The 27,312-nt window shown below is 50.3% G+C and overlaps 1 protein-coding gene across 1 annotated transcript in view; it reads left to right on the forward strand.

Moving 5' to 3' along the window:
- The window catches only part of adcy5 (adenylate cyclase 5), a 494,269-nt gene that overhangs the window by 456,362 nt on the left and 10,595 nt on the right, over nucleotides 1–27,312 (forward strand). The window contains exons 16-17 of the mRNA XM_072468291.1: nucleotides 3,847–3,873; nucleotides 9,745–9,877. Of these exons, the coding sequence (XP_072324392.1) occupies nucleotides 3,847–3,873; nucleotides 9,745–9,877 (160 nt within the window). The remainder of the gene's footprint in view (nucleotides 1–3,846; nucleotides 3,874–9,744; nucleotides 9,878–27,312) is intronic.

Here is a 27,312-nt window from a genome sequence, read left to right on the forward strand (position 1 = left end):
GGGGAGCGTGCACACTGCTGGCGGGTGGAGTCCGGTTGCCCTCCGGATGGGACGGGTGTTGGTGCCAGGGGCACAGTACTGCCTACGCATCTTGGCCATGCTGAGAAGTGCATGCAGCTTCTTCTGCTGTCCGATCCTGGCTGTGGGGCACAAAACGCTCACGGCCTATGCCACCTCCGTCCAGGCACTGTATACGGCAGCAGGGTCCCGATCCCTCCCAGAGAACAAGGTGGCTCGCCTCTTCTATATGGTGTCCAGCAGGGTCTCCGGCTCTGTGCCTCTGAATCGAGGGGTCGTTCTCCGTGCTACCATCTTGTTGGCTGGGATGAGTGTGTGTGGGGGTGGAGTTCCTAGCAGTGCCAGCATCAGTTTTGTGTGGGGTTTAGAAACGTTGAACAGAGGGCAGCATTGTCCATGTGGAGTTTTCACATTCTCCCCGTGTCTGCGTGGGTTTCGTCCCCACAACCCAAAGATGTGCAGGGTAGGTGGATTGCACCTCGAGTCTGCACCGACCCACTTAAGCCCTCACTTCCACCCTATCCCCCTAACCCATCCTAACACTTTTGGACATTTAAGGGCAATTTGTCATGGCCAATCCACCTAACCTTCACATCTTTGGACTGTGGGAGGAAACCGGAGCACCCGGAGGAAACCCACGCAGACACGGGGAGAACGTGCAGACTCCGCACAGACAGTGACCCAGCAGGGAATCGAACCTGGGACTCTGGTGCTGTGAAGCCACAGTGCTAACCACTATGCTACCGTGCTGCCCAAAGTTTCCTACATTACAACAGTTACTACACTTCAAAAAGTACGTCAATGGCTGTAAGGTGCTTTGAAATGTCCAGTGGTCATGAAAAACACAAGATAAATGAAAGTATTGCTGAAAACAGACACGTCGTTGAAGCTCTTCATCTTCCACTCATCAGGTTAATGCACAAGAATGTAAAGGGAACAACAATTTATACTTCATGAGAAGAAAGTGCTGATTGGTTAACAAGTTGACTCTGATTGACATTGCCATGCAGTCTGCACCAGTTAAGTGATGACTGACAGTTAACTGCCAAACTTTGTTTAAATTCAAACCAGGCAGGTCGATTCTGATTGGTCAAGGCAATTCCCTGGGGAATGAACCAGAGACTGGCTGTCACCTTTTTTGTTTATTGAATCGGTGCGATGTGTGTACATGTTCTGTTTGTCTGCAAAGGACAGGGCCCTGCGTATTAATATACGTGGCTACCAGCACACCTAAGTGCGCCACATTGCAAGCCCGACAGATCATCGTGAATTGGTCGCCAGCATAACTCTTAGCACACTGAGGATTGTTTAGCGAATGTTGTCCAATCGCAGAATCACATCTAACATTGGTATTCTTGCAAAGTGTCCTGACGGGTGCAAGGCGAGCTACTTTGACAACATGTATAGTATTTGGGCGGCATGGTAGCACAGTGGTTAACACTGTTGCTTCACAGCGAAAAGGCCCCTGGTTCGATTCCCGCTTGGGTCACTGTCTGGGCGGAGACCTCACGTTTTCCCCATGTTTGCAGGGGTTTCTTCCGAGTTCTCCGGTTTCCTCCCACGGGTCCCGAAAGACGTGCTGTTAGGTAATTTGGACATTCTGAATTCTCCCTCAGGCGCCAGAGTGTGGCGACTAGGGGCTTTTCACAGTAACTTCATTGCAGTGTTAATGTATGTCTACTAGTGACAATGGTAAATTATTACAAACATTATAATTATTTCAGCAGTATTCAGGTTCTGTGCTACCAGCGACTATAGAACATACTATCTTAGTGCAAGTCTTTCTTTTCTTTTTGTTTATTACCTTTTTTGATTATTTTTCATAGGATTGTTAGCGATATGTGTACCCAGACATGTAACTTACTTTAACTGCACCATTGCAGCTCCTGAACTCTTTTGTCTTTCACCCAGTGTTGCAAGGTTATGTTACAACGGCTGAATTGTCGAAGGGTTAAAGTCCAACTCGGTAACCTGTCGTATGGCCCATGTTCTGGCACCTCCTCCTATCGCTGGGAGAAGTTTGGATACCACCCAAGTCAAACAATTAGCCTTAAATTCAACATTTCAAATATATTACTAGTTTTTGAATGTTGTGTGCTGATTCTGATCAAAAGGACGAGTACGATTATGGTTCTGTTTTATTTAAACAAGCAGTAACTGTGACCATTCTGCCAACGCTATCCCGAGCTGTGCGTTTGTCCAACTCAAATATTTATTTTACAGATTTTACTGAAATCCCTGTTGACTTTTGAACATGAACACAGTGGCTTTCCAATTGATTTTACATCCGATTACCATTATCTTGCTTGCAGGATATCGCAAAGTTGCTTGACGCAGTGAAATATCTATGCAGCAGAACGGAGTGTGCACATGGTGGCTGATTAATGAGTAGAATCAGAATGGGTGTACAGAGTGAAATGGAAATGTGAATTGCGTTGATCTGAATTGGCCCCGTAATTCATAGATGGTAATCAGGGAATGTTGATGTACGGTTATTGGTGTCTGCCCCCTTGCTGTCTTTTGTTATGTCAAATTTGCTTGTGAATGATGGCTTGTAAAGAGGTGCCCTTCTACAGAAACCTCCCCCACTTGTCACAGTGAGACGTTCTGCTCCAGTGGCAATAAACAGAGGAATGTTCTGGAATCCCCCAGCAGGAGAGGCCAGACCTCGCTGAGGGAAATCAGTGGAGGTTTTTGGGCAAGGTGAACAAGGGTCTCCACAAGGCATTACTTGAGGTGACATTGTCCTTGAGCAATACAGATTCGACTGCCTTTTTAAAAAAAAGGACTTGGATTCACATTCCATGACTTCAAAGAGATTGCAAAGTTGCAGCCAGTGTTTAAAGTGAGTTCACCATTGTAATGTGGAAAACACGGCAGCTAATTTGCAAACCAGCAGATATCCGCAAATAGCAATGTGATAAAGGGCAGGTAAATCTATGGGCGCAATTTAGCGGACTCAAGTTAATGTCCGCTGAACGGTGCGTTTAGTGGGTTATGTCCCAGTGGCTTCAGCGGCAAGAAACACCTGGCTATTTAACGGCACTTTCCCGTTTTTTTGGGCCTTCTCCCCACCGAGGCCGCACTTAGAGGTCTGATTTTCAGGAAAGGCCCCTCATTGATCGGGACGCCATTTTGTCCAGGACCTTGGGAAGTCTATAGTTCCTTGTTGCTTTCTCCATGGCAAACTCTCAGCCAATCAGATTCAACTTGCCAACCAATCAGCAGCCTTTTCTCTTGGAGTACAAATTGTGGTGATCCTTTGAAATTTGGTATTCTTGTGTTTGTCCTGATGAGTGCAAGATGAAAAGCTTCAGTCTGTCTTTTCAGCGATATCAAATTCAATTCATTAATTATTCTGGAATTGAAAGATAGTCTCAGCAATGGTGATCATGAAAACATTATCGATGGTCATAACAAACCATCTGGTTCAGTGATGTTGTCTAGGGAAGGAAATCTGCCATCCTTACCCAGTCTGGCCTCCACAAAAGTCCAGATTCATGGCAATGTGGTTGAATCTTAAGTGCCCTCTGAAATGGCCATGCAAACCATTCAGATCAGAGGCAATCAAGGGTGGGCCATAAATGCGGGCCTAGCCAGCGATGCCCACACCTCATGAAGAATTTTTAAAATTCAGCTGTTGGCTACCTGACAGGAAGGGCGTCTCAGTAGTCCAAGTGCGTTATAATTGTAAAACCATTCTTTATAAATGCATTGCACTTTAGAAGTATATTTCCAACTCAACCTACCGGAATACTTTAAATTATTTGGGAACAATTTACATTTTCCATAAATTATTCCTGACTGAACTTTTCTTTTATTCTCCAGCAGCCCCACCAATGGAACATGGACTTGGTGAGTATTATCCTGAGCTACATTCATTCTAAATACAAATTTGCCAGGTCAGTCCTCAATAATGTTGTAGACCTGACAGTAGCAATAATGGTGAGGCCATCAGCGTTTTTAAAATGTAAATGAGACAGCAGATTTGGCAGCAAATGCATGTAAAGTTTGGAAGCTGGAAATAGCTGTCCAAGCTGCCCTGCTATTCCCAATACTTCCCCAGACCAGTATCTCGCTGAGAGATTCAGCATTAAAACACGTGATTGTTGTACGTGTGTAATAGGTACTCACTAAATGTGGCGGAAATATGTAGGGCTTGGCTTTTCGAGAGTAAACAGATTATTATAGGCAAGGTACTACCAAACAACCTCTGTGGAAATGAACATGAACTTTTTACAAGTGTGGAGTCTCAGTAGGGCTTTTAATTATTGTTAGACTTTTTTAAAATTTAAGTTGCCCGTTTGTCCTTTTCATTTCACTCTTAATCTCATTTTACTTTCCCTTGTGGGTGGCACGGTGGCGCAGTGGTTAGCACTGATGCCTCACGACGCCGAGGACCCGGGGTCGATCCCGGCCCCGGGTCACTGTCCATGTGGAGCTTGCACATTCTTCCCGTGTCTGCGTGGGTCTCGCCTCCACAACCCAAAGATGTGCAGGGTAGGTGGATTGGCCACGCTACAATTGCCCCTTCATTGGAAAAAAAAATTAAATTAAAATTTTAAATTAAAAAAAACATGTTTTTAAATGTTTTACTCACCCTTGCTCTGATTTTCTTTATGTAAATTATATGTTACATTGAATTAAATATTCTAATTTACACTTCCGGGTTTAGACTTAGCTGAGGAAGGCTCACAGTTCACAGTGGTATGAGATCCCCAAGTAGAGGGCGCCTAAGTTTTGCCAATAATGGTGACAAATTGGCATAACATGGCTGAAAGGAATAAGATGGTGATTAAAAATCCTTTTTGTTTTAAATGTGGCCCCTGCCACATTGACACCACGTGGTACTGTCGGCAACGAAGGAGAAAATGCTGGAAAATCTCAGCAAGTCTGGCAGCATCTGTAAGAAGAGAAAAGAGCTAACGTTTCGAGTCCGATGACTCTGTCAAAGCTAACAGACAGGGAATGTGGGAAATATTTATACTGTGGAGTGAGAATGAAAGATGAGTCATAGCCACAGAAACCCAGGGAAACCGGGGGCCAATGGCCACAGAAACAAAGGGGAAAGAGGGCGAATGGCAGTCCCCAGAGAGAACAAAAGATGTGAAAGGTCAAACAGCAGAGAAACTAACATCAGAGGATGAACTGTAGGTGTGGAGGGAGGGGAAGGGGGAAGCAAAGAGGAGAAAGGTGCAGGAAAGGTGGATAAGATTGGGGCGGGGGGGGGGGGGAGAGAATTAAATATATATTAAGAAAGAAAGAAATGGTAAAAGACAGTTAAAATGAAATGAAAACAAATGGGTCGAGGTGGGGCTGATCATCTGAAGTTGTTGAATTCAATGCTGCGACCGGAAGGCTGTAGCGTGCTAACCGGGAGATGAGATATTCTTCCTCCAGTTTGCATTGCGCTTCACTGGAACATTGCAGCAGGCCAAGAACAGACACGTGAGCATGGGAGCAGTGTCTTTTGTTATTATATGGTACTGTCGTCAGATGGCCAATAAAACTAATACATCTGGTGGGATTTAATATAGGTGGTAACCTTTGCAATGAAACCTGGTAGCACCTCCACCAACCCAATGTCTGGAAATCCTGTTGGGATTAATTGCCAATTTGGCAGCAGGAACCTTACTGCCGGGGTGGCTGGCTCCATCAAGGACAATTCAGTTGCGGCCCTGAGAGTGGCTGTACTGCTGTACTGACAGTGCCATCGGGGGTAGTGACCTGAGTCCTATCGCCGTGGAGTCTTCTGGAGTCAGATACGTGGAGCGGTATGGACACCCCAGGGGTGCTGGCATTGGGTGAGTCGGGAGATGGGTCAGGCTTCCTCAGACATTGAGTACCTGAACGCAAGCCCCTCCAGCCCCACTCAAAGGCCGCCAGCGAACATGTCATGCGACCTTCCCGGATGGTAAACCACCCCTCCCGCTGCTGGTAGAATCCGTCAGGGTTTCTGTTGCATATGGGCTCAAAGCCCCCCCCCTCCCTGACCCAAGCCACTGAATCGGACGTTGGCTGGAACTCCACCCTGCAATGGCTACCCAAGCACACTGCCCCCTTGCCTCTGAACTCACCTCCGGGAGAAGCATCAGATTCCACCCATCGTTTCATGACGTTCCACGTTTTAATCCCAGACGGAAGGTGGATTGGATCGAGATTCCCCTCGAGCCAGGTTTGAAAGGGTTACGTGGGAACAGTTTTAATAACTGAAGTTTGCTCATGTCACCAGTGAGATTCATTTCTCACCTCACCGCTTTCAAGTCAATAGTTATTTATTTCTCCTATTTCCTGGTAGAATCTAATAGTAAATGGAATTAATATTTTGCAATCCTTGCAAAAAAACAAATCCAAGTGGAAATTAAATACCAACACCTTTAAAACAGTCAGAATTTGTTATTTGCTGTTGGTGGTATTATTGGGAATAGGTTTATGTGAGTTTACAGTAGAGGACAGAATGTAAATTCAAGTGGTTCTGTTCTTTGTGCCTCACTCAAGACAGTATTGGGCAGGTGCTTGGGACCTGGAGACTGTAATGTTTGCTTCCTTTGTCCTGAGCTTCGTCCGCTGTTGGGCTGTTTTGAATGTTCCTTGGAAATATTGGGCTGGATTGGGCTACCGAGGCATGTAGCGGGAGTGGGGAAACCTCCCGCCCCAGGCCAGCCTCGTTGGAGAAAGTGCTCGCAAAGGCAGGATCTTCTTTCCTGGGGTTGGGTTGGATGCAGGCTGGAGTCAGTCCAGTCAACCCAAGAAGGAGTTTGGAGGTTTGGAAATAGTCACAGGAGCGGTTAGGTGCGCAGGCGGGCTGCTTAAGAGGTCCGCCTTGGTGGTGTGGGACCCCATCCCAGTTAATATAAGACTGAAACACCTTCTCGCCCACATCCCCTCATCCCCACACACTCCCCGTGCCCCATCCATGCCACTTATGCCTCCGCCACCCTCCCCATGACATTTCATGCCTCACGTGCCAAGTTCTGCCCCTCCTTCAAACCTCCTGTGACCCGTCATGTCTCCTAGGCGAAGCTACGCCCCTACACCCACCTCCCGTGGTCCCTCATGCCCCTCCCCTATCTCCCGTGACAGGCTATGGCACTATGCCCAATGACACACTACACAGAATGAATGAACCGGAGAGTGGCATTACGATGTATCAATAAGACGTTCATTCATTAATTTCCAATATGTTGAAAAAAGTAATTTCACTACAGGGCAATAAAAATGTCAGTCATCCAGACCCTTCCATCACTCTCCTTACTTGTGCCTCATAGATGCTGGACAGGCTTTGGGTACAGTTAGAAGTCTTACAACACGAGGTTAAAGTCCAACAGGTTTATTTGGAATCACTGGCTTTCGGAGTGCAGCTCCTTCATCAGGTGAGTCTGAAGGAGCCACGCTCCGAAAGCTAGTGATTCCAAATAGACCTGTTGGACTTTAACCTGGTGTTGGATTGGATTGGATTTGTTTACTGTCACGTTACCGAGGTACAGTGAAAAGTATTTTTCTGCGAGCAGCTCAACAGATCATTAAGTACATGAGAAGAAAAGGGAATAAAAGAAAATACATAATAGGGCAACACAACATATACAATGTAACTACAAAAGCACTGGCATCGGATGAAGCATACAGGGTGTAGTGTTAATGAGGTCAGTCCATAAGAGGTCATTTAGGAGTCTGGTAACAGCGGGGAAGAAGCTGTTTTTGAGTCTGTTCGTGCGTGTTCTCAGACTTCTGTATCTCCTGCCCGATGGAAGAAGTTGGAAGAGTGAGTAAGCCGGGTGGGAGGGATCTTTGATTATACTGCCTGCTTTCCCCAGGCAGCGGGAGGTGTAGATGGAGTCAATGGATGGGAGGCAGGTTTGTGTGATGGACTGGGCGGTGTTCACGACTCTGAAGTTTCTTGCGTTCTTGTGTTGTAAAACTTCTTACTGTGGCCACCCCAGTCCAACACCGGCATCTCCACATAATGTCTTTGGGGAGTCAGGAGGTGAGTTACTTGCCACAGGATTCCTAGCCTCTGACCTGCTCTTATCGCCACAGTATTTATATGGTGAATCCGGTTCAGTTTCAGGATTTTGATAGTGGGGGATGTCATTGAATGCCATGGCGTGATGGTTAGATCCTCTCTTGATGGGGATGGTGATTGCTTGACACTTGTGTGGCGCAACTGTCACTTGCCACTTATCAACCCGTGGGCAGCACGGTAGCATTGTCGTTAGCACAATTGCTTCACAGCTCCAGGGTCCCAGGTTCGCTTCCCGGCTTGGGTCACTGTCTGTGCGGAGTCTGCACGTTCTCCCCGTGTGTGCGTGGGTTTCCTCCGGGTGCTCCGGTTTCCTCCCACAGTCCAAAGATGTGCGGGTTAGGTGGATTGGCCACGCTAAATTGCCCTTAGTGTCCAAAATTACCCTTAGGGTTGGGTGGGGATCCTGGGTTATGGGGATAGGTTGGAGGTGTGGGCTTTTTAAGAGCCGGTGCAGACTCGATGGGCCGAATGGCCTCCTTCTGCACTGCAAATTCTATGATTCCATGAACCCAAGCTTGGATAGCGTCCAAGTCTTGCTGCATTTGGGCAATGATTGCTGCTTGTGTGATCCGCAGCCCCAGTGCGCTGTGTGGGTGACAGACAGAGAAATGGGGACAAGCTCTGGAGGATCTAGCACTGGAGCTCAATGTGTTTCCTGATAGCATTCAGGCCCTTGCATGATGGCAAAAAAAGAGCATTGTCAGTTTACACTAGGGGTTAGACCGGGTACTGATAATGCACTTCTGTCCTCTCTGCAAAGCAGACACTATGATCAGGCTAAGACTACCAAATTAAATTTATTTACATATCTTCGATTACACAGGATAAGAGATAAAATAATGGCAAAGTAATGTGACTTGCAAAATAGGTTAAATTGTGTCAAGAAATTAGCGTTCAAAGAACAATACAGCACAGGAACAGGCCCTTTGGCCCTCCAAGCCTGTGCCGGTCATGATATTAACCTTTGCCAAAGCCCTCAGTACTTCCTTGTGCCATACCCCTCTATACCATCCTACCCACTTGTTTGTCAAGATGCCTTTTGAACGCCGTTAATGTATCTGCTTCCATAACTTCCCCTGGCAACGCACTCCAGGCACTCACCACTCTCTGCGTAAAAGACCTGCCTCGCACATCTCCTCTAAACTTTGACCCATGGACCTTAAAACCTATGTCCCCTGGTGACTGACCCCTCCACCCTGGGAAAGAGTGCCTGCCCATCCACTCTATCCTTGCCCCTCATAATCTTGTAGACCTCTGTCAGGTCACCCCATAACCTCCGTCTTTCTAATGAAAACAGTCCAAGTCTATTCAACCTCTCCACATAGCTAACGCCCTCCAGACCAGGCAACATCCTGGTAAACCTCCTCTGCACCCTCTCCAAAGCCTCCACATCCTTCTGGTAGTGTGCGACCAGAAGTGTGCGCATTCAAAATGTTAAGTGTCATTTAACTATGAAACGGAGCCAGCATGGCTTTGAGTCTTTGGCAGTGGAAAGATGAGGGATGGACATCAAAAATAAATAGAAGCAAGATGCTACCCAACTGTGAAGGATCCAAACGCCAATAAATTGCCTAAACCTGAATCAGCTTTGAAATTGTTCATGCATGTTTCAATCAATCTTTTTCAGATGTAATATGGGAACCCAGCAAGAAGAAACCTTCAGCTATGGCTGTTTATTTCAATTATTTCTTTCTTTGTGACAGCTCCCTGAGGTTCTCAAAGGTTGCCTTGAAGATCATGACTCCTATTGTTATCACGGTGTTTGTTCTGGCACTCTATCTCCATGCTCAGCAGGTAGAATCGACGGCCAGGCTTGACTTCCTCTGGAAACTGCAGGTAGGAATGCAGCCATAACCTTTGATCACAACACTCTTCACTCACTCTGGTGCCAGGTTCCCTCAGTGCCAAACCATGTCTGCGCTTCCCCCACTCGCTTTAACTCTTCAATTGATGATCAGCAGTGGGGGAAACCTTTTGTTGATCTGAAATTATTCCTCGTCTTTCGACCCACTGCCTGATGAGCCATTCTTGCCAGTAAAGTTCCCAATCGATGCAGCGTCAATGATCTCATTCAGCAGCTAACTTCAGTACTGTTTAAAATGGGGTGGGGGTGGGGGTGGGGGAAGGGGGGTGCTATTTCCGGTAAAAGGACAGCAGCGGTCTTCTTCATTGGCTTGTCTCAGTGTGAGTCTTTATTGAACTGATTAGAAATGGCAGCCCACAGCAAGCTAGGTAGCTCACTTAGTAAGATTGAACTTTCTTTTTTTTAAATTATAAATTTAGAGTACCCAATTAATTTTTTCCAATTAAGGGGCAATCTCGCGTGGCCAATCCACCTGCCCTGCACATCTTTTGGGTTGTGGGGGTGAAACCCATGCAGACACGGGGAGAATGTGCAAACTCCACACGGACAGCGACCCAGAGCCAGGATCGAACCCGGGACCTCGGCGCCGCGAGGCTACAGTGCTAACCCACTGCGCCACCGTGCTGCCCTCGATTGCCCTTTCAAAACTCAACATTCAACATTCCCCTTTCAAATCAAACAAAGAATACAAACCGGGGTGTGGGGGGGTGGGGGGGGTGTGGGGGGGTGGGGGGGGTTGGGGGGGGGGGGGGGGGGGGTGATCGTCCTCCAACAGCTCCGATTCAGAGATGGTGACAAGACCAGCTGTCTCCATCGATTTAGCCAGACTACAATGTCCAAATGTGATCGACATACCGATGATCCAAGTTCAGGCATGGATAGCTTTGCTTCGAGAGAGGCAGCAGAAGACCACATAGATCCTTATGGTTCTCAAGATTGGGGGTGCATGACAAAATATGCAATGAAGAAAATAAACAGACTAAAAATAAAACTTGAATTTGAAGTGTGTCTTCTGTGGCTCTGTGTGTTGGACTCTTCCCAAGTCAAAAGGTTGTGGATTCAAGTACTGAGAAGGCATTGGGGCTGTGGTCCTTGTTCTCGGACCAATAAGATTTAAAAATTAAATCTAGTTAATAGCCGAAAATTATCAGCAATCAAGATTTCACTTTTAAAAACTTTTACTGTAAGAAATGACTACGAGAAATATTGACTAGCCATTATTTTCTGCTTCTGGGAAACTTATACTTTAAACTACAGAGAGGAACATACCCTTTTAGACATAGCACACGCGACCCTTTCCACCCGGTCCTGATAGCAAAGAGTCCACAGTTGCTCTCATCCCCCATTTCCCCACTTCACTGAGCGGTAACTTAGACTGACCAGGCGCGTGCCTCAGTTTTCGGAGAGTCCCTGTAAAGGCCGCTCTACAAATTTTGTCCCCCTCCCCCTCCGGTCATGCCAGGACATGTCTCCCAGAGTCTTCCCAGGAGCTACAGGGTGCATCTCTTTGACTAGAGGCCTAAAGGGTGGGTTGCCTGCCGAGGAAAAGGTGGGCAGACTAGTATTGTGTCTACTGGAGTTTAGATGCTGAGGGGGGTCTTGACAGAGTGGGTGTGGAAAGGATGTTTCCTCTCGTGGGAGAATCTAGAATTAGAGGTCACCTTTTAAAACTAAGGGGTCGCTCATTTATGACAGGAGACATTTTTACGAGTGACTCTTTTGTGGCCAGGGTGACACAATAAGGGACTGGGGCAGTGCCCGGTCACGGACCACCATTGCCAAGGCCTACAAGGCAGCCACCCTGCAGCGCACGTCACTGCCCATCCACCATTGGCCTCCGGTTCTGCAGAGTGCCACCAGCCGTAATTGTGTCTCCGCCATACCATCCACCACCCGGGGTGTTTCGGCACCTCCCCTGTGGTAGTCACCGGCACGGGCCCCATCACCTCCTCCCTCGGGGTGCCCGGTGGTCCCCAGGCAACTCCATGGGACGGGGGTGCAAGCGGAGCCCACCCCCGAGGCTCCCCCGCCACCTGGCGCTGCCAGTCCTGGAGTCCCCCTCTGGTCCCGACCAGGGCCTGCAGGCGCGCGGCCACGGAGCACAGGGCGTGGCCCATCTCTGTCCGGGACTGTGCCACATCACCCATTGACTGTGCCACCACCTTCTGGGTCTGTGTCACATCAACCAGTGGCTGTGCCATCTCCCTCCAGGACTGGGTCACCTCCCTCTGAGTCTGTGCCATGTCAGCCAGCACCTGCCTTCGACGTTCTCAGCCATGGCCCACTGTAACTGGGCCACGCTCAGAAGCGCCGCTGCCATTGCCAGATGACTCGGGCACATGGCTGCCTATGAGGCGGCAACCCTGACCCGGGCCACAGCCGGCACCTGCACAGGCCTCGGACATGCTGATCCATAGCCAAAACCCCTGCCCCAATGCCTCACTGCGGACGCCACTGTTGGCCTGGGTGGCACACATGGTTGGCACCACCTCATACTCCTGCACGCGGTTGGACTCCTCCATCTGTGCCTGCAGGTACTGCCTGCTCGACAATAACCCCTCATATAACCCCTGCATCGCCGCTATAGATGGGACCGGCCATTCCAGAAGCCTGAAACCTGGACACCAGCTAGTTACTGGGGTCGGGCAGCCCTCCAACCGTCCACCCCCTTGCGAGTTCCCACTTCCACCTGATGTACCGGATCATCTGTGTGGTGCGCACCAGATAATGTCCAAGGAACCTCTTCACTAAAGTGCCCAACCGAGCTGATCGTCTCTGGGATGGTGGAGGGTGTTGGGGGAAATCAGCGCCATCCTCTGCCCCGAGCTCAGGGGGAGGGCTGGTGTCCGGGCTGCTCTCCTCGCAACTGCTCTGCTCACGGGGGGGAGGCTCCGGCTGTGGCACTGGCTGGGGGAGGGAGACACCAAACGGACCCGCCCCATCACCAGCTGGTCCTGCAAGACACAAGACAAGGTTAGACCATGGGCCGGGGGTGGGGTGAGGGTGGTGGGGGTGGTATTGGGGGAGTTGCCGTACGTGACACGGGGAGCCACAGCTGGGTTGGGGGTCTCACTTCCTCGCCCGCAGCCGACCTCCACCCCGCCGACCACGTCCCGGGTCCTCTGCTCAGCCACGGCGAGGGGTGAGGGAGGGGCTGCCGGTGGGGGGGAGACAGAAAACACACAGTGTTAGACAGTCCAACGTTTGCAGCCCAGGGGCTGAGTAGCTGGTGGCCTCAGTGACCAGGGCACCCAGCCATGGCAGCCGGTATGGATGCCGGTATATGGTGCAGGGTGGGGGTTCTGCCAGCCTCCGGGTTGTGTGGGACGCGGGTTAGTGCCGGGGGCACGGTGCTGCCTACTCACCCTGGCCGCCCTGAGGAGCTTGTGCAGTTTCGTACGGCACTGCTGGCTGGTCCAGATGGTTTTGCCACTGCGCTGAAGGCCTCGGCCACCTGCGCCCAGGCACGGCGTATGGCGGTGGCTGGCAGCCTCCTTCCGGGGTACGGGGTCGCCGGCCTCTCCTCCACAGGGTCCAGGAGGGTCTCCGGCTCGGTGTCTGTGAATCTCGGGGCTGCTGTCCTCGCTGCCGTCTTGTTGGCTGGGATGGTGTGCGGGGGGAGTGAAGCTTGTCTATGTCAGCTTCCTGAGTGTCAATTGTGAATCCGGCGCCGCTTCTCATTGGAATCGATCATGTTCCACGTGGCGCCGGTGCCAGCCCCTTAACAATCGCTGAATCAATCCGGGTGCAGCGCCAGTATGCTGCCGTGGAAGTCCACGAATCCTCCACCGGCATCAACACTTCGGAACTGAGAGTCCAGTCCAGGGACTGCATATTTTTAAGGCAGAACTAGATAGATTCTTGATAAGTAAGGGAGGGGGAAGGTGGAAAGAAATGTTATCGGAGGTAGGAAGGAATGTGGAGGTTACAATCAGATCAGTCGTGACCGATTGAGGGTGGAGCAGCCTCGAGGGGTTGAGTGTTCAACTCCTGCGCCTAATTTGTATGTTCTCGTGTCTCCTACCCACACCCGGCTGTGGTCGCTCACAAAGCCAAGCAGCTTCCTCTCTCTGATGACCACCGAACTGCTGTCTATCACTGATTTGTAGGGAAGCCTGTAACCTGACCTCAAAAATTGCCTCCTCTGCCCTCTTCCCTGTGGCAATGTGAAACACATTAAAATAAGAGCAAAATACTGTGGATGTTGGAAACTCATTAATCTTGCATTCCAGGGGAGAAACGGCGATTAGTTATTCTCGACCCCTAACTCCCTTGCATCCTAGAAGTACATGGACAGTTTACAGCACAACTGTTTAAGACCAGATACCTGAAACACCTGTCTGGGACTTTGGGAGCCTCCAAAACTTCTCAGGGTAAACTCAGAGACAGACTGCTGCCGTTGTCTCCGAGCGTAAATACCTTTCACCTTCTTCTCATTAAAACATCCTGAGACTTCCTTTAATCTCCCACAGTCAGACCAGCCAGCCTAATTGTGAGGCTTTAGAACAGGTCACACGACCAGTTTCATTTACCTAGATTTAAAGATATAGCCCCAAAATACAATAATCCTATAAACCTCATAATTGTCACATAATTTAGATCAGATGCCCTCCCAGGTGGATGAAAAAATGCCATGGCACTATTTCAAAGAAAGGCAAGTGTGTTAAACCCCGTGTTCTCAACTAATATCACTCAAACACATCACATGGTCATTATCACGTTGCTGTCCATGGACATTTGGTGCCTGTAAATTGACTGCCTTGTTGCTTACATTAGAATAATGATAACACTTCAATAGTGTGTGCAGGTATTGATGAGGTGAGAGGAGAGATATTACTCAGCAGGCAAAGAGTCAAAGCCCTTTCCTGGACAGCCCAGTGAGTGAAATCTAGAAAATGGCCTCCAAATACTGGGTTGACATTCAGCTGAGGTACTTGCTTCCAATGGGTGCAGTTCCCCTCTTTCGAAAAACTACGTGGGGCCCTTTAGCCTTAGGTTGTAGCCCACTCAGACAAAGGTTCCCTGAAGATAAAAATGGTGAGGAAGGCAATAGGAATTTGCCTCAGCCACTCTTGCCTCATAGACATTTGCCAAGAACTCCCCGCTCTTCTTCAAATGGTGGCATGGAATATCCCCACTTGAGCAGGTAGATGTGGCCCCAGTTTAAACATCTCTAAACAGACAGATGGGTGACCACTAGAAAGGTCAAGCAGTCAGTGCAGGAATTCCCCCATGGCTGTCCCCCCTCTCTAACAGGTATACCTTTTTGGATACTGTTGGGGGGGAATGGCCTATCGGGTGAAACAGCAACGACCAGAGCAGTGACACCACAACTGGCTCTGTTGGTCAGCAGGGAGGGTCAAAGCGCAGAAGAGCAATAGTCATAGGGAACTCTATAGTCAGGGGAACAGACAGGCACTTCTGTGGTTGTAAAAAAGACTCCAGGGTGGTGTGTTGCCTCCCTGGTGCCAGGGTCCGGAATGTCACTGAACAGCTACCGGGCATCCTGAAGGGGGACGGTGATAAGGCAGAGGTCATGCTACGTGTTGGTACCAATGACACGGGTAGAAAGAGGGATGAGGTCTTGCATCAGGAATTCAGGGAGCTCGGCTGTAGACTAAAGAGCAGGACCTCTCGGGTTGTAACCTCTGGATTACTCCCAGTGCCACGCGCTAGCGTGTACAGAAATAGGAGAATAATGCAGATGAACGCGTGGCTTAAGAGTTGGTGCAGGAGAAAGGGTTTTAGATTCCTAGATCACTGTGACCGTTCCTGGGGAAGGTGGGACCTGTACAAGTGGGACAGCTTACATCTGAACCAGAGAGGGACTAACCTTGCTGGCGGCTTTGCTCGTGCTGTTGGGAGGAGTTTAAACTAATTTGGCAGTGGGAGGGGACACAGACTGTTAGCAGAATAGGGACACAGGTATCACAGAAAAACAATCAAGTCAGAGGGAATACAGATGAGTCAATTGCTGCAGTAAGGAGAGATTATATCTTGGGGCTTGCGTTAAATGAAGCTTTGTGGCTAGAGTTGAGGAATAGAAAAGGGGCAGCCGCATTGCTAGATGTTTATTATAGACCCTCAGATAGTCAGCAGGAAATTAAGGAGCAAATATGTGCACAATTTGCAGAAGTGTGTGAAAATAATAATAGGATAATTATAGTGGGTGATTTCAACTTTCCAACATGATAATCTTTGTTGTCACAAGGAGGCTTACATTAACACTGCAATGAAGTTACAGTGTAAAATCTCAAGTCGCCACATTCCGGCGCCTGTTTAGGTACACAGAGGGCGAATTCAGAATGTCCAATTCACCTAACAGCATGTCTTTCAGGACTTGTGGGAGGAAACCGGAGCACCCGGAGGGAACACAACGCAGTCACAAGGAGAATGTGCAGACTCCGCACAGACAGTGACCCAAGCTGGGAATCAAACCTGGGACCCTGGCGCTGTGAAGCAACAGTGCTAACCACCGTGCTACCTTACCGGCCATTGGAACGTTTTTAGTGTTAGGTTAGGTTTAGTGGTTTGGCCGCGATTAGGGCTAGGTTTACATTTGGGGCTCGTCTCCGTGACTACCATCAGAGTTAGGTTTAGTTTTTTTTCTCGCTGTGACTACTGCACCGCAATCACTCTCTCCCGGAAAACATCAGCGGACTGTGGGAATCTGGAGTGGGAATCTGGAATTTTCCAATGTCACTGTTTCCATTTGTGTGTTATGTCAGCATTTAGGAATGTTACTCGTTGGACCCTGGCCCTAATTTCAGAACTCTGGTGCCAAAATCGATTGGTAGTCACTTGAGTGGTTACACTAGCTAGAACGTCGCTGCATTGAGAGAGTTTGTACGGCACTGATCAACTATAATTCCAGTGCTGGACTCAAAACCGTTGACAACAGCGCCCCCAAGTGGGTCAAAACGGCTGGTGCATTTGGTTGAAACGTTTTCTGTTCAGGATGTTTGATTTTAAGTTAAATTAAAAATAATTTTTATTAAAGGTTTTCATAAAATATCAATAACAAAATGAAAAAGGAACCCAGCAGGGTTAAGTACAAAACACAGTCCAGAAAAGCAACCTTCCATACACCCTTCCGCCCAGTACATAAATAATACATTAACATTAACACCCCGTCTGAACACAACAGGTATATACACCCCCTCAGACCCTCCAGTGTGAATAACAAAAACAGGACATAAAGAACCCCCCCCCGAGTTGCTGCTGCCATTGACCAATGTCTACCGTTCTGCCAGGAAGTCTAAGAACGGTTGGCACCGCCTAAAGAACCCTTGTACCGACCCTCTCAAGGCGAATTTCACCCTCTCCAACTTAATAAACCCCGCCATATCGCTGATCCAGGATTCCACGCTTGGGGGCCTCTCATCCTTCCACTGAAGAAGAATCCTCCGCCGGGCTACCAGGGATGCAAAGGCCAGAATACCGGCCTCTTTCGCCTCCTGCACTCCCGGCTCCTCTGCCACCCCAAATATTGCGAGCCCCCAGCCTGGTTTGACCCTGGATCCTACCACCCTCGACACCGTCCTCGCTACGCCCTTCCAAAATTCCTCCAGCGCTGGGCATGCCCAGAACATATGGGTGTGGTTTGCTGGGCTTCCTGAGCACCTAACACACCTGTCCTCACCCCCAAAAAAACGGCTCATCTTTGTCCCGGTCATATGTGCCCTGTGCAGCACCTTAAACTGTATGAGGCTGAGCCTCGCGCACGATGAGGAAGAGTTCACCCTCCCTAGGGCATCTGCCCACGTCGCTTCCTCAATTTCCTCTCCCAACTCCTCCTCCCACTTACCTTTTACCTCCACCACCGAGGCCTCCTCCTCCTCCTGCATCATCTGGTAAGTTTCTGAGATCTCCCCCCCCCCCCCCGAGAGCACCCTGTCCTGTACTGTGTGTAGCCGTGAGAATTCCACCACCTGTCGTCTGGCAAACGCCCTTACCTGTAAGTACCTGTAAGGTGTTCCCCGGGGGGAGCCCGTACTTCTCCTCCAGCTCACCCAGGCTCGCGAACTTCCCGTCCACAAACAGGTCCCCCAACTTTCGTATCCCTGCCCTGTGCCACCCTGCAAACCCTCCACCTGTTCTTCCTGGGGCGATCCGGTGGTTCCCCCGTAATGGGGTCCACGCCGAGGCCCCAACTTCCCCCCCTGTGCCGCCTCCACTGTCCCCAAATTTTGAGGACAGCCACCACCACTGGGCTCATGGTATACCTCCTTGAAGGGAGCGGCAGCGGCGCCGTTGCCAGCGTCCCCAGACTCGTATCCACACAAGACGCTGTCTCCAGCCTCTTCCATGCAGCCGCCTCCCCCTCCATCACCCACTTGCGCACCATTGTCACATTGGCGGCCCAGTAGTACCCATAGAGGTTGGGCAGCGCCAGCCCCCCCCTATCTCTACTCCGCTCCAGGAACACCCTTCTCACCCTCGGAGTCCCTCGCGCCCACACAAACCCCATTATACTCCTGTTAACCCGCCTAAAAAAGCCTTCGGGATAGACACGGGGAGGCACTGGAACAGGAACAAAAACCTTGGGAGCACCGTCATTTTGATTGACTACACCCTATCCGCCAGGGACAGCGGCAACGCGTCCCACTTCTTGAACTCCTCCTCCATTTGCTTCACCAGCCTTGTAAAGTTAAGCCTATGCAGGGCCCCCCCAGCTCCTGGCCACCTAGACTCCCAAATACCTGAAGCTCCTCTCCGCCTTTTTTAGTGGGAGCTCGCCAATCCCCCTCTCCTGGTCCCCTGGATGAACTACAAACAGCTCGCTCTTCCCCATGTGGAGCTTGTACCCCGAAAAGTCCCCGAATTCCCTAAGAATCCTCATTACCTCCGGCATTCCTCCCACTGGGTCCGCCACATACAGCAGCAGGTCGTCTGCATAAAGTGACACCCTATGCTCCTCCCCACCCCGCACCAACCCCCTCCAGTTCCTCAACTCTCTCAGTGCCATAGCCAGGGGTTCAATCGCCAGTGCGAAGAGCAGGGGGGACAAGGGACACCCCTGTCTCGTCCCTCGGTGCAACCGAAAGTACTCGGACCTCCTCCTGTTTGTGGCCACACTCGCCATTGGGACCTCATACAACAGCCTAACCCACCTGACAAACTCCTCCCCAAACCCAAACCTAAACCTCTTCAGCACCTCCCACAGGTACCCCCACTCTACCCTATTGAAGGCTTTCTCCGCGTCCATCGCCACCACTATCTCCGTCTCCCCCTCCCTCGCCGGCATCATGATAATGTTCAAAAGCCTCCGCACATTCGCGTTCAACTGTCTCCCCTTCACAAACCCCGTCTGGTCTTCATGGATGATCTGTGGCACACAGTCCTCAATCATCGTGGCTAAGACCTTCGCCAGCACCTTGGCATCTACATTTATCAAGGAAATCGGTCTGTAAGACCCACATTGCAGGGGATCCTTGTCCCGCTTCAGGATCAAGGAGATCAGTGCCCGGGACATCGTTGGTGGCAAAGCCCCCCCCCCCCACCTTGCCTCATTGAAGGTCCTGACTAACAACGAGCCCAACAGGTCCATATATTTTTTATAGAATTCGACCGGGAATCCGTCCGGCCCCGGTGCCTTCCCCGCCTGCGTGCTTCCTATCTCTTTGATCAGCTCCTCCAGCCCAATCGGGGCCCCCAATCCCACCACCAGTCCCTCTTCCACCTTTGGAAACCTCAATTGGTCCAGGAAGCGGCCCATCCCTCCCTCCTCCCGTGGGGGCTCGGATCGGTACAATTCCTCGTAAAAGTCCCTGAAGACCCCATTGATGCCAACCCCACTCCGCACCACGCTCCCGCCCCTGTCCTTAACTTCCCCGATCTCCCTAGCTGAGTCCCACTTCCGAAGCTGATGCGCCAGCATCCGGCTTGCCTTTTCCCCATACTCGTAAATCGCCCCCTGGGACTTCCTCCACTGCACCTCCGCCTTCCTGATGGTCACCAGGTCGAATTTGTCCTGGAGGCTACGCCTCTTCCTCAATAATCCTTCCTCAGGCTCTTCCGCATACCTCCTGTCTACCCTCACCATCTCCCCCACCAGCCTCTCCCTCTCCCCCCGCTCCCTCCGCTCCTTGTGGGCCCTAATGGAGACCAGCTCTCCCCTCACCACCGCCTTCAGTGCCTCCCATACCATCCCCACTCGGACCTCCCCGTTGTCGTTGGTCTCCAAGTACCTCTCTATACTTCCTCTGACCCGCTCGCTCACCTCCTCGTCCGCCAACAGCCCCACCTCCAAGCGCCACAGCGGGCTCTGGTCCCTCTCCTCCCCCATCTCCAAGTCCACCCAATGCGGGGATGGTCCAAAATGGCTATTGCCGAATACTCGGTATCCTCTACTCTCGCTATCAGCGCCCTACTCAAAATTAAAAAGTCGATTCGGGAATAAGCCTTATGGACAAGTGAGAAGAATGAAAATTCCCCAGTCCCCGGCCTTGCAAATCTCCAAGGGTCCACCCCTCCCACTTGGTCCATAAACCCCCTCAGCACTCTAGCCGCCGCCGGCTTCCTATCCGTCCTAGACCTGGAGCGATCCAGTGCCGGATCCAACACCGTGTTAAAGTCTCCCCCCATTATCAGGCCCCCCACTTCCAAGTGTGGGATCCGACCCAACATACGAAGCATAAAACCCGCATCGTCCCAGTTCGGAGCATACACATTGACCAGTACCACCCTCTCTCCTTGCAGCTTACCACTTACCATTATGTACCTACCGCCATTATCTGCCACAATGCTCGACGCCTCGAATGACACCTTCTTTCCCACCAAGATCGCCACCCCTCGATTTTTGGCATCCAGCCCCGAGTGAACCACCTGACCTACCCACCCTTTCCTCAATCTTACCTGGTCTGCCACCTTCAGGTGTGTCTCCTGAAGCATGACCACATCCGCCTTGAGCCCCTTCAGGTGCGCGAACACCGGGGCCCGTTTAACCGGCCCATTCAGTCCCCTTACATTCCAGGTTATCAGCCGGATTAGGGGGCTACCCGCCCCCCTCCCCCGCCGACTAGCCATGACCCCTCCTCAGCCAGCCACGCGCCCGCACCCCACACCCGGCCCGTTCCCCACAGCGGCATACCCCCGTCTCGACCCCCCCCCCCCCACTCGATCCAGCTCCTCCTTGACCAAAGCAGCAGCAACTCGACCCCCCCTCACCCCCACCCACGGCTAGGACCCATCCTAGCTGATTTACTCCCCCCATTGCACTTCCGCAAGTCAGCTGACTCCTGCTGACCATGGCCACTCCCGCCTCTCCTTCGACTCCTCCCATTGTGTGGCACACCCTCCTCTCCAGTCCCCATCCATAGGCTCTCCCCCTCCCCCTCCGTTCTAAGCGCGGGAAACAACCCCCGCTTCCCCGCCCCAGCCCCGCCCCCTCCAGTCTTCAGCGCGGGAAAAAGCCCGCGTTTTCCACCTACCAGGCCCCGCCACCTCTGATGCAGCTCCTTTTACAGGCCCGGTCCCCTCACCCCTGACTCGGACCTCCCTCTCCCCCGCGGGGCCCCATCTCACCGCCGGCCACCACCCCTGTTCCATTTACCTACCTCCCTCCAAGAGCCCCCCCGACCAACCCAACCAAAACACTGCCCAACCCGCCCCAGCCACCCTCACCGACCCGAAAGAGAAAAACACAGAGAAAAAGAAACCTGGAGCAAAAAAAAGGCTCCCCCCTCAAAACAAAAATAAACATAACATATCAACCGCAGTCCCCAATCGCCCATCCCGACCCTCAATCTGTGTCCAACTTCTCGCCGTGAACAAAGGCCCACGCCTCCTCCGGAGACTCAAAATAATGGTGCCGGTCCTTGTAGGTGACCCACAGTCGCGCCGGCTGCAACATGTCAAACTTCACCCCCTTCCTGTGCAGCACTGCCTTCGCCCGGTTGTACCCGGCCCTCCTCTTCGCCACCTCCGCACTCCAGTCCTGATATATCCGAACCTCCGAGTTCTCCCACCTGCTGCTCCTCTCCTTCTTGGCCCACCTGAGCACACACTCCCGATCGACGAACCGATGGAACCTCACCAACACCGCCCACGGGGGCTCATTAGCCTTGGGCCTCCTCGCCAGCACTTTCTGGGCCCCTTCCAGCTCCAGGGGCCCCTGGAAGGACCCCGCTCCCATCAGCGAGTTTAACGTGGTGACCACATAGGCCCCCACGTCTGGCCCCTCCGGGAGGCCCAGAATCCGCAGATTCTTCCGCCTCGACCGATTCTCCATCTCCTCGAACCGCTCCTGCCATTTCTTGTGGACCGCCTCGTGCGCCTCCACCTTTACCGCCAGGCCTAACATCTCGTCCTCATTGTCAGAGTTCTTTTGTCGAGCCTAGCGGATCGCCGCCCCCTGGGCCGTCTGTGTCTCCAGCAGCTTATCAATAGAAGCCTTCATCGGCTCTAGCAGGTCCGTTTTAATCTCTCTGAAGCAGCGCTGGATACCCTCCTGCTGCTCTTCCGCCCACTGCATCCACGCTGCCTGGTCTCCGCCCACCGCCATTTTGTCCTTCTTCCCTCGCACCTTCTTCGGGTCCACCACCACCTTTTCTGTCGCCCCGCTCCTCGTTGAAGCCATTATACTGACGGGGAGCTGTTATAGACTCCTTCCCACACCGGGAAACGTCGAAAAAGTGCCGTCGGGGGCCCTGAAAAGAGCCCCAAAGTCCGTTTGTGCAGGAGCAGCCGAATCTGCGACTTAGCTCCGCATAGCCGCAACCGGAAGTCTGTTCCGGGAGTTTTCTACCAGTCACAAGCAAGGAATCGCTCCAATACAGTCAGCAGTGTGCCGGGGGTGGGGGGACTCCACTTTCCCGCCTTATCTCCATCACCCTTGATTGCCTTCCTGATTAAAAATCTGTCTGTCTCAGCCTTGAACACACTTCATGTCCCAGCCTCCGCAACCCTCGGCAGTGAAGAATTCCCCAGATTCACAACCCTCCGAGAGAAGAAATTCCTCCTCATCTCTGCCCTGGGGCAGAGAAATCAGGGCGGTTTTAAGTTTTAATTTGTTTCAATTAATCTTATCCCTGCCAACCCCAGGTGCCAATATCCAGCTCCGCTCCAGTCCCAGGCTTCTGAGGTACGGTGTACAGTACCCGTGTTATCCTACGCTTTTAAGAAAGAATTACTGCGAGCATTAGCAAGACCATAGCAGCTGTTCCCCAAGACAAGGTGAACAGACCAACGATGCGGCGACAAAGAAGAAGATCGCTGGTCAATAAAGAACAAAGAAAAGTACAGCACAGGAACAGGCCCTCCAAGTCTGTACCGAATATGATACTCTAACTTTAAAAAAAACCCTTGAAATGAAATGAAAAATGAAAATCGCTTGTCACGAGTAGACTTCAATGAAGTTACTGTGAAAAGCCCCTAGTCACCACATTCCGGCGCCTGTTCGGGGAGGCTGGTACGCCTGTGATTATCCACCCTTCTGTCCTTACTCGGTCCGTGTCCCTCTATTTCCTTCCTATTCATGTACCCATCTTAAATGTTGCTAATGTGCCTGCTTCCACCACATCCTCTGGCAGCGCGTTCCAGGCACCCACCACTCTCTGTGTGAAAAACTTACCCCGCCCATCTCCCTGAAACTTTCTCCCTCTCACCGTGAACCTCTGCCCCTTGTAATTGATACTTCTACACTTAGAAAAAGCCTGCGATTATCCACCCTGTCTATGCCTCTCATAATTTTGTAGACCTCTATTAGGTCTCCCCTCAGCCTCCGTCTTTTCCAGTGAAAACAATCCTAGTTTATTCAAACTCTCCTTGTGGCCAACACGCCCGAGACCAGGCAACATCCTGGTGAACCTTCTTTGCACTCTCTCCACAGCTTCCACGTCCTTCTGATAATGTGGTGACCAGAACTGCACGCAATACTCCAAATGTGGCCTAACCAAGGTTTTATACAGCTGCAACATGATTTCCCAACTCTTGGACTCAATGCCCCGGCTGATGAAGACAAGCATGCCATTTGCCTTCTTAATCACCTTGGCCACCTGTGCTGCCACTTTTAGGGAACTGTGGACCTGCACGCCCAGATCCCTCTGTATTTTTTTTTTTTTCAATACAGCGCAGTACAGGCCCTTCGGCCCACGATGTTGCACCGAAACAAAAGCCATCTAACCTACACTATGCCATTATCATCCATATGTTTATCCAATAAACTTTTAAATGCCCTCAATGTTGGATGTATGTCAATGTTCCGAAGGGCTTTGCCATTCACAGTATAATTCATACCTGGATTTGATCCTCCAAAATGCATCACCTCGCATTTGTCCGGATTAAACTCCATCTGCCATTTCTGTGCCCAAGTCTCCCATCTGTCTCCAACCTCAAACTTGGTGTAAAAACACGACACTTGACCAAATGTTTCTGGGGCAATCTGGGGGAAAAAATCAAGCAAAGCTCCCTTGTGGCTGATGGCTCACAAAGAGAGAGTCTTGAAGGGACTAAAATAAAAACAAAACATACTAAAACTCCACGAGAGTCACCAGAAATCTATCAAGGAAAAAGACAGCCTCGTACTGTGTCTGGACTTCCCCAATTAAAGTGAAAATGGAAAGATAGGCAAGTTTCTTCATAGGCTGAATGAAATGAATATGGGAGGTGTATTTTTTTCTCTTCTCTCTATGAAGGGTTTAAGTATTTATCCAGCATATCCTTGGGCCATGGGTCAATATATGTGGCTGCCAATTACTGTTTTGGAAAATGGATTTGTAAATCAAAAATAGATTATTTTGTCATACATTATTGTCTGTGTGGTCACATTTATCCAAATTGTTGCAATATTTGCCTGTATAACACAGTCCAAAAACAAGCACAATAATTTTGACCCAGGATCTATTTTCGATTCGGATCAGACAGGGTTTGCACACTTCCCGTACCAGCCTCCCCGAACAGGCGCCGGAATGTGGCGACTAGGGGCTTTTCACAGTCACTTCATTTGAAGCCTACTTGTGACAATCAGAGATTTTCCTTTCATTTTTCATTTCTTACTGTGCTCTGATTCTTCCGAGCTATCCTCAGGTACTTCATAACCAACACAGTGCAGCAAACCACGTAGGGAGCAGATCCCCACTCTCCGGTCCCACCCCCGCGCTAGCTGCTGTACTTCGCTAAGTAAAGGATTTAAATGTCCCAAAGCCTTTTTGAACAGGTAAGGAGAAGAGGTAAATGTGTAAGGAGGTTGGGTGGGAAAGGTAAATGGGTAAAAGGATAGGGTTGTTGAGGGGAGAGGGTGGGTGTGGTAAGGGGTGTAGGGTGGGCAAGGGATTGAGTGGATGATGTAAATGGGTAAGGGGAATAGGGTAGCGGGGGGGTGAGTGGGTCGATGGGTATGGGGTAGTAGAGTCAGGTCGGGGTGGTCAGGTTGGGGGATCGTCAGTGGTCGAGGAGTTAGATTAGGTTTATTCCTGTGTAACATTTCCTGGGTAACCATCCAGGTAACTAAGTCCGAATTGTCCAGAACCTCCACCTTTCAGAGTTGGAGACCTTTTCAGAGGGTCCCAAGGAGCAGAGGAATTGCCCACTGGAAATTCAAACTTCCCAGGAAATTCTAATAGAGGTCTCGGACTTCCCAAGAGGTACCATAATGCACCTTCCGATCATCCGGAGACCAGGAGATCGGGACCGTTGTATACAAAGTACTTTCAGATTTATTGGACTGGTGTTTCAGGATTTGAACACAGCGATGATGAAGAAACAGCTGATTTCTATCCATGTCAGGATCATGTGTGACTGGAGGGCAATCAGAAGTGATGGGATTCCTACAACATGTATTGCTCCTGCAGGGTAGGTGGATTGAACACACTAAATCGCCCCTTAATTGGAAAAAAATTGAATTGGGTACTCTAAATTTGTTTAAAAAAAACATATTACTGTTCCTGGATTCTCCATAGGTCGCAAGAGGAGGAAGATGCAATCAGACTGACCTCAGCCATTTGCTGTGCCACCTCCTGTAGATAGATAGTGTATAATACGTACCTCATCTACAGTACGCCAGTGTGGAGGGAATGAACACTGTATCTGATGGGATGGATGCTGATCAAGTGGACAGCTCTCTCCTGGATGGTGCAAGTGATGAATATTTCAGTTCAGAACTGGGCAGAGCCTCGGAGATGGTGCAGGCGAATAACATTTCTGTATCAATTGGTGTTTGATCCTTTGAAACGGAAACTTATTCCTTTAAATGCTGACTCTGATGGAGTTGATCCAGGAACACTCGACTATGCTGGGCACCACTTTGGTGATGAGAAACCTCTTCAGGTAGCTCTTGGAAATATAGATGTCATGTGTTCAGGAAGTCAGCTACTCATTGGATTGGATTAGTTTATTGTCACGTGCACCGAGGTGCAGTAAAAAGTAGCAGTTCAGACAGATCGTTCCACACGTAAAAAGAAAATACATAATAGGGCAAACATAAAATACCCAATGTAAATACATCGACACAGGCATCGGCTGAAGCATACAGGAGTGTAGTATTACTCAGTAGAGAAGATGTGTGAAAAGATCAGATCAGTCCACAAGAGTCATTTAGGACCCTGGATGCCGAGCACCCAGCCTCTATCCTGCTTTCTTAACCATGGGGCTGATATTGTTGATTGAGCATTTGGTCAATCATCCTTTGTATCAAGTGTGGCTCCAGCCATTGGGGAATGGGAGTTCCCCTTGACCCTCCCTCACTGAGCTCATTACTACTTGTGTTTCTCCTGGCATACACACTGAACATTAGAACATAGAACATACAGTGCAGAAGGAGGCTATTCGGCCCATCGAGTCTGCACCGACCCACTTAAACCCTCACTTCCACCCTATCCCCATAACCCAATAACCTCTCCTCACCTTTTTTGGACACTAAGGGCAATTTTAGCATGTCCAATCCACCTAACCTGCACGTCTTCGGACAGTTACCTCTGACACTTGTGTGACGTATGGAAGCAAGTGATTATGTGTCTGGGCTATCGATCCAGAGGCCTGGTCTTCGTAATGGTGGGCACCGCGGGGACTGAGATGTTTTATCGGCCCCATTGGTCACACTTTGATTTGATTTTTTAAAGTTTCCTTTGCGATTTATTTTTTTGTTTGGTGCAGTGTCCCTTTAAGGGGCTGCTCCGGGGAGATGACCCTTAGTTTGTTTAATTTGGTTTAATTGTTTCTCAACCTAAAATAATATCCAGTGGCCTGGACCAATGATTTGGTGACCTGAGTTCAAATCCCACCAAGGCAGCTGGAGAACTTATATTACATTAAATGAATCTTGAATTTCACAGAATCATATGGGCGGCACGGTAGCACACTGTTGCTTCACCGCACCAGGGTCCCAGGTTCGATTCCCGGCTTGGGTCACTGTCTGTGCAGAGTCTGCATGTTCTCCCCGTGTCTGCGTGGGTTTCCTCCGGGCGCTCCG

Source organism: Scyliorhinus torazame, chromosome 2 (assembly GCF_047496885.1).
Source record: "Scyliorhinus torazame isolate Kashiwa2021f chromosome 2, sScyTor2.1, whole genome shotgun sequence".
Taxonomy (NCBI): Eukaryota; Metazoa; Chordata; class Chondrichthyes; order Carcharhiniformes; family Scyliorhinidae; genus Scyliorhinus; species Scyliorhinus torazame.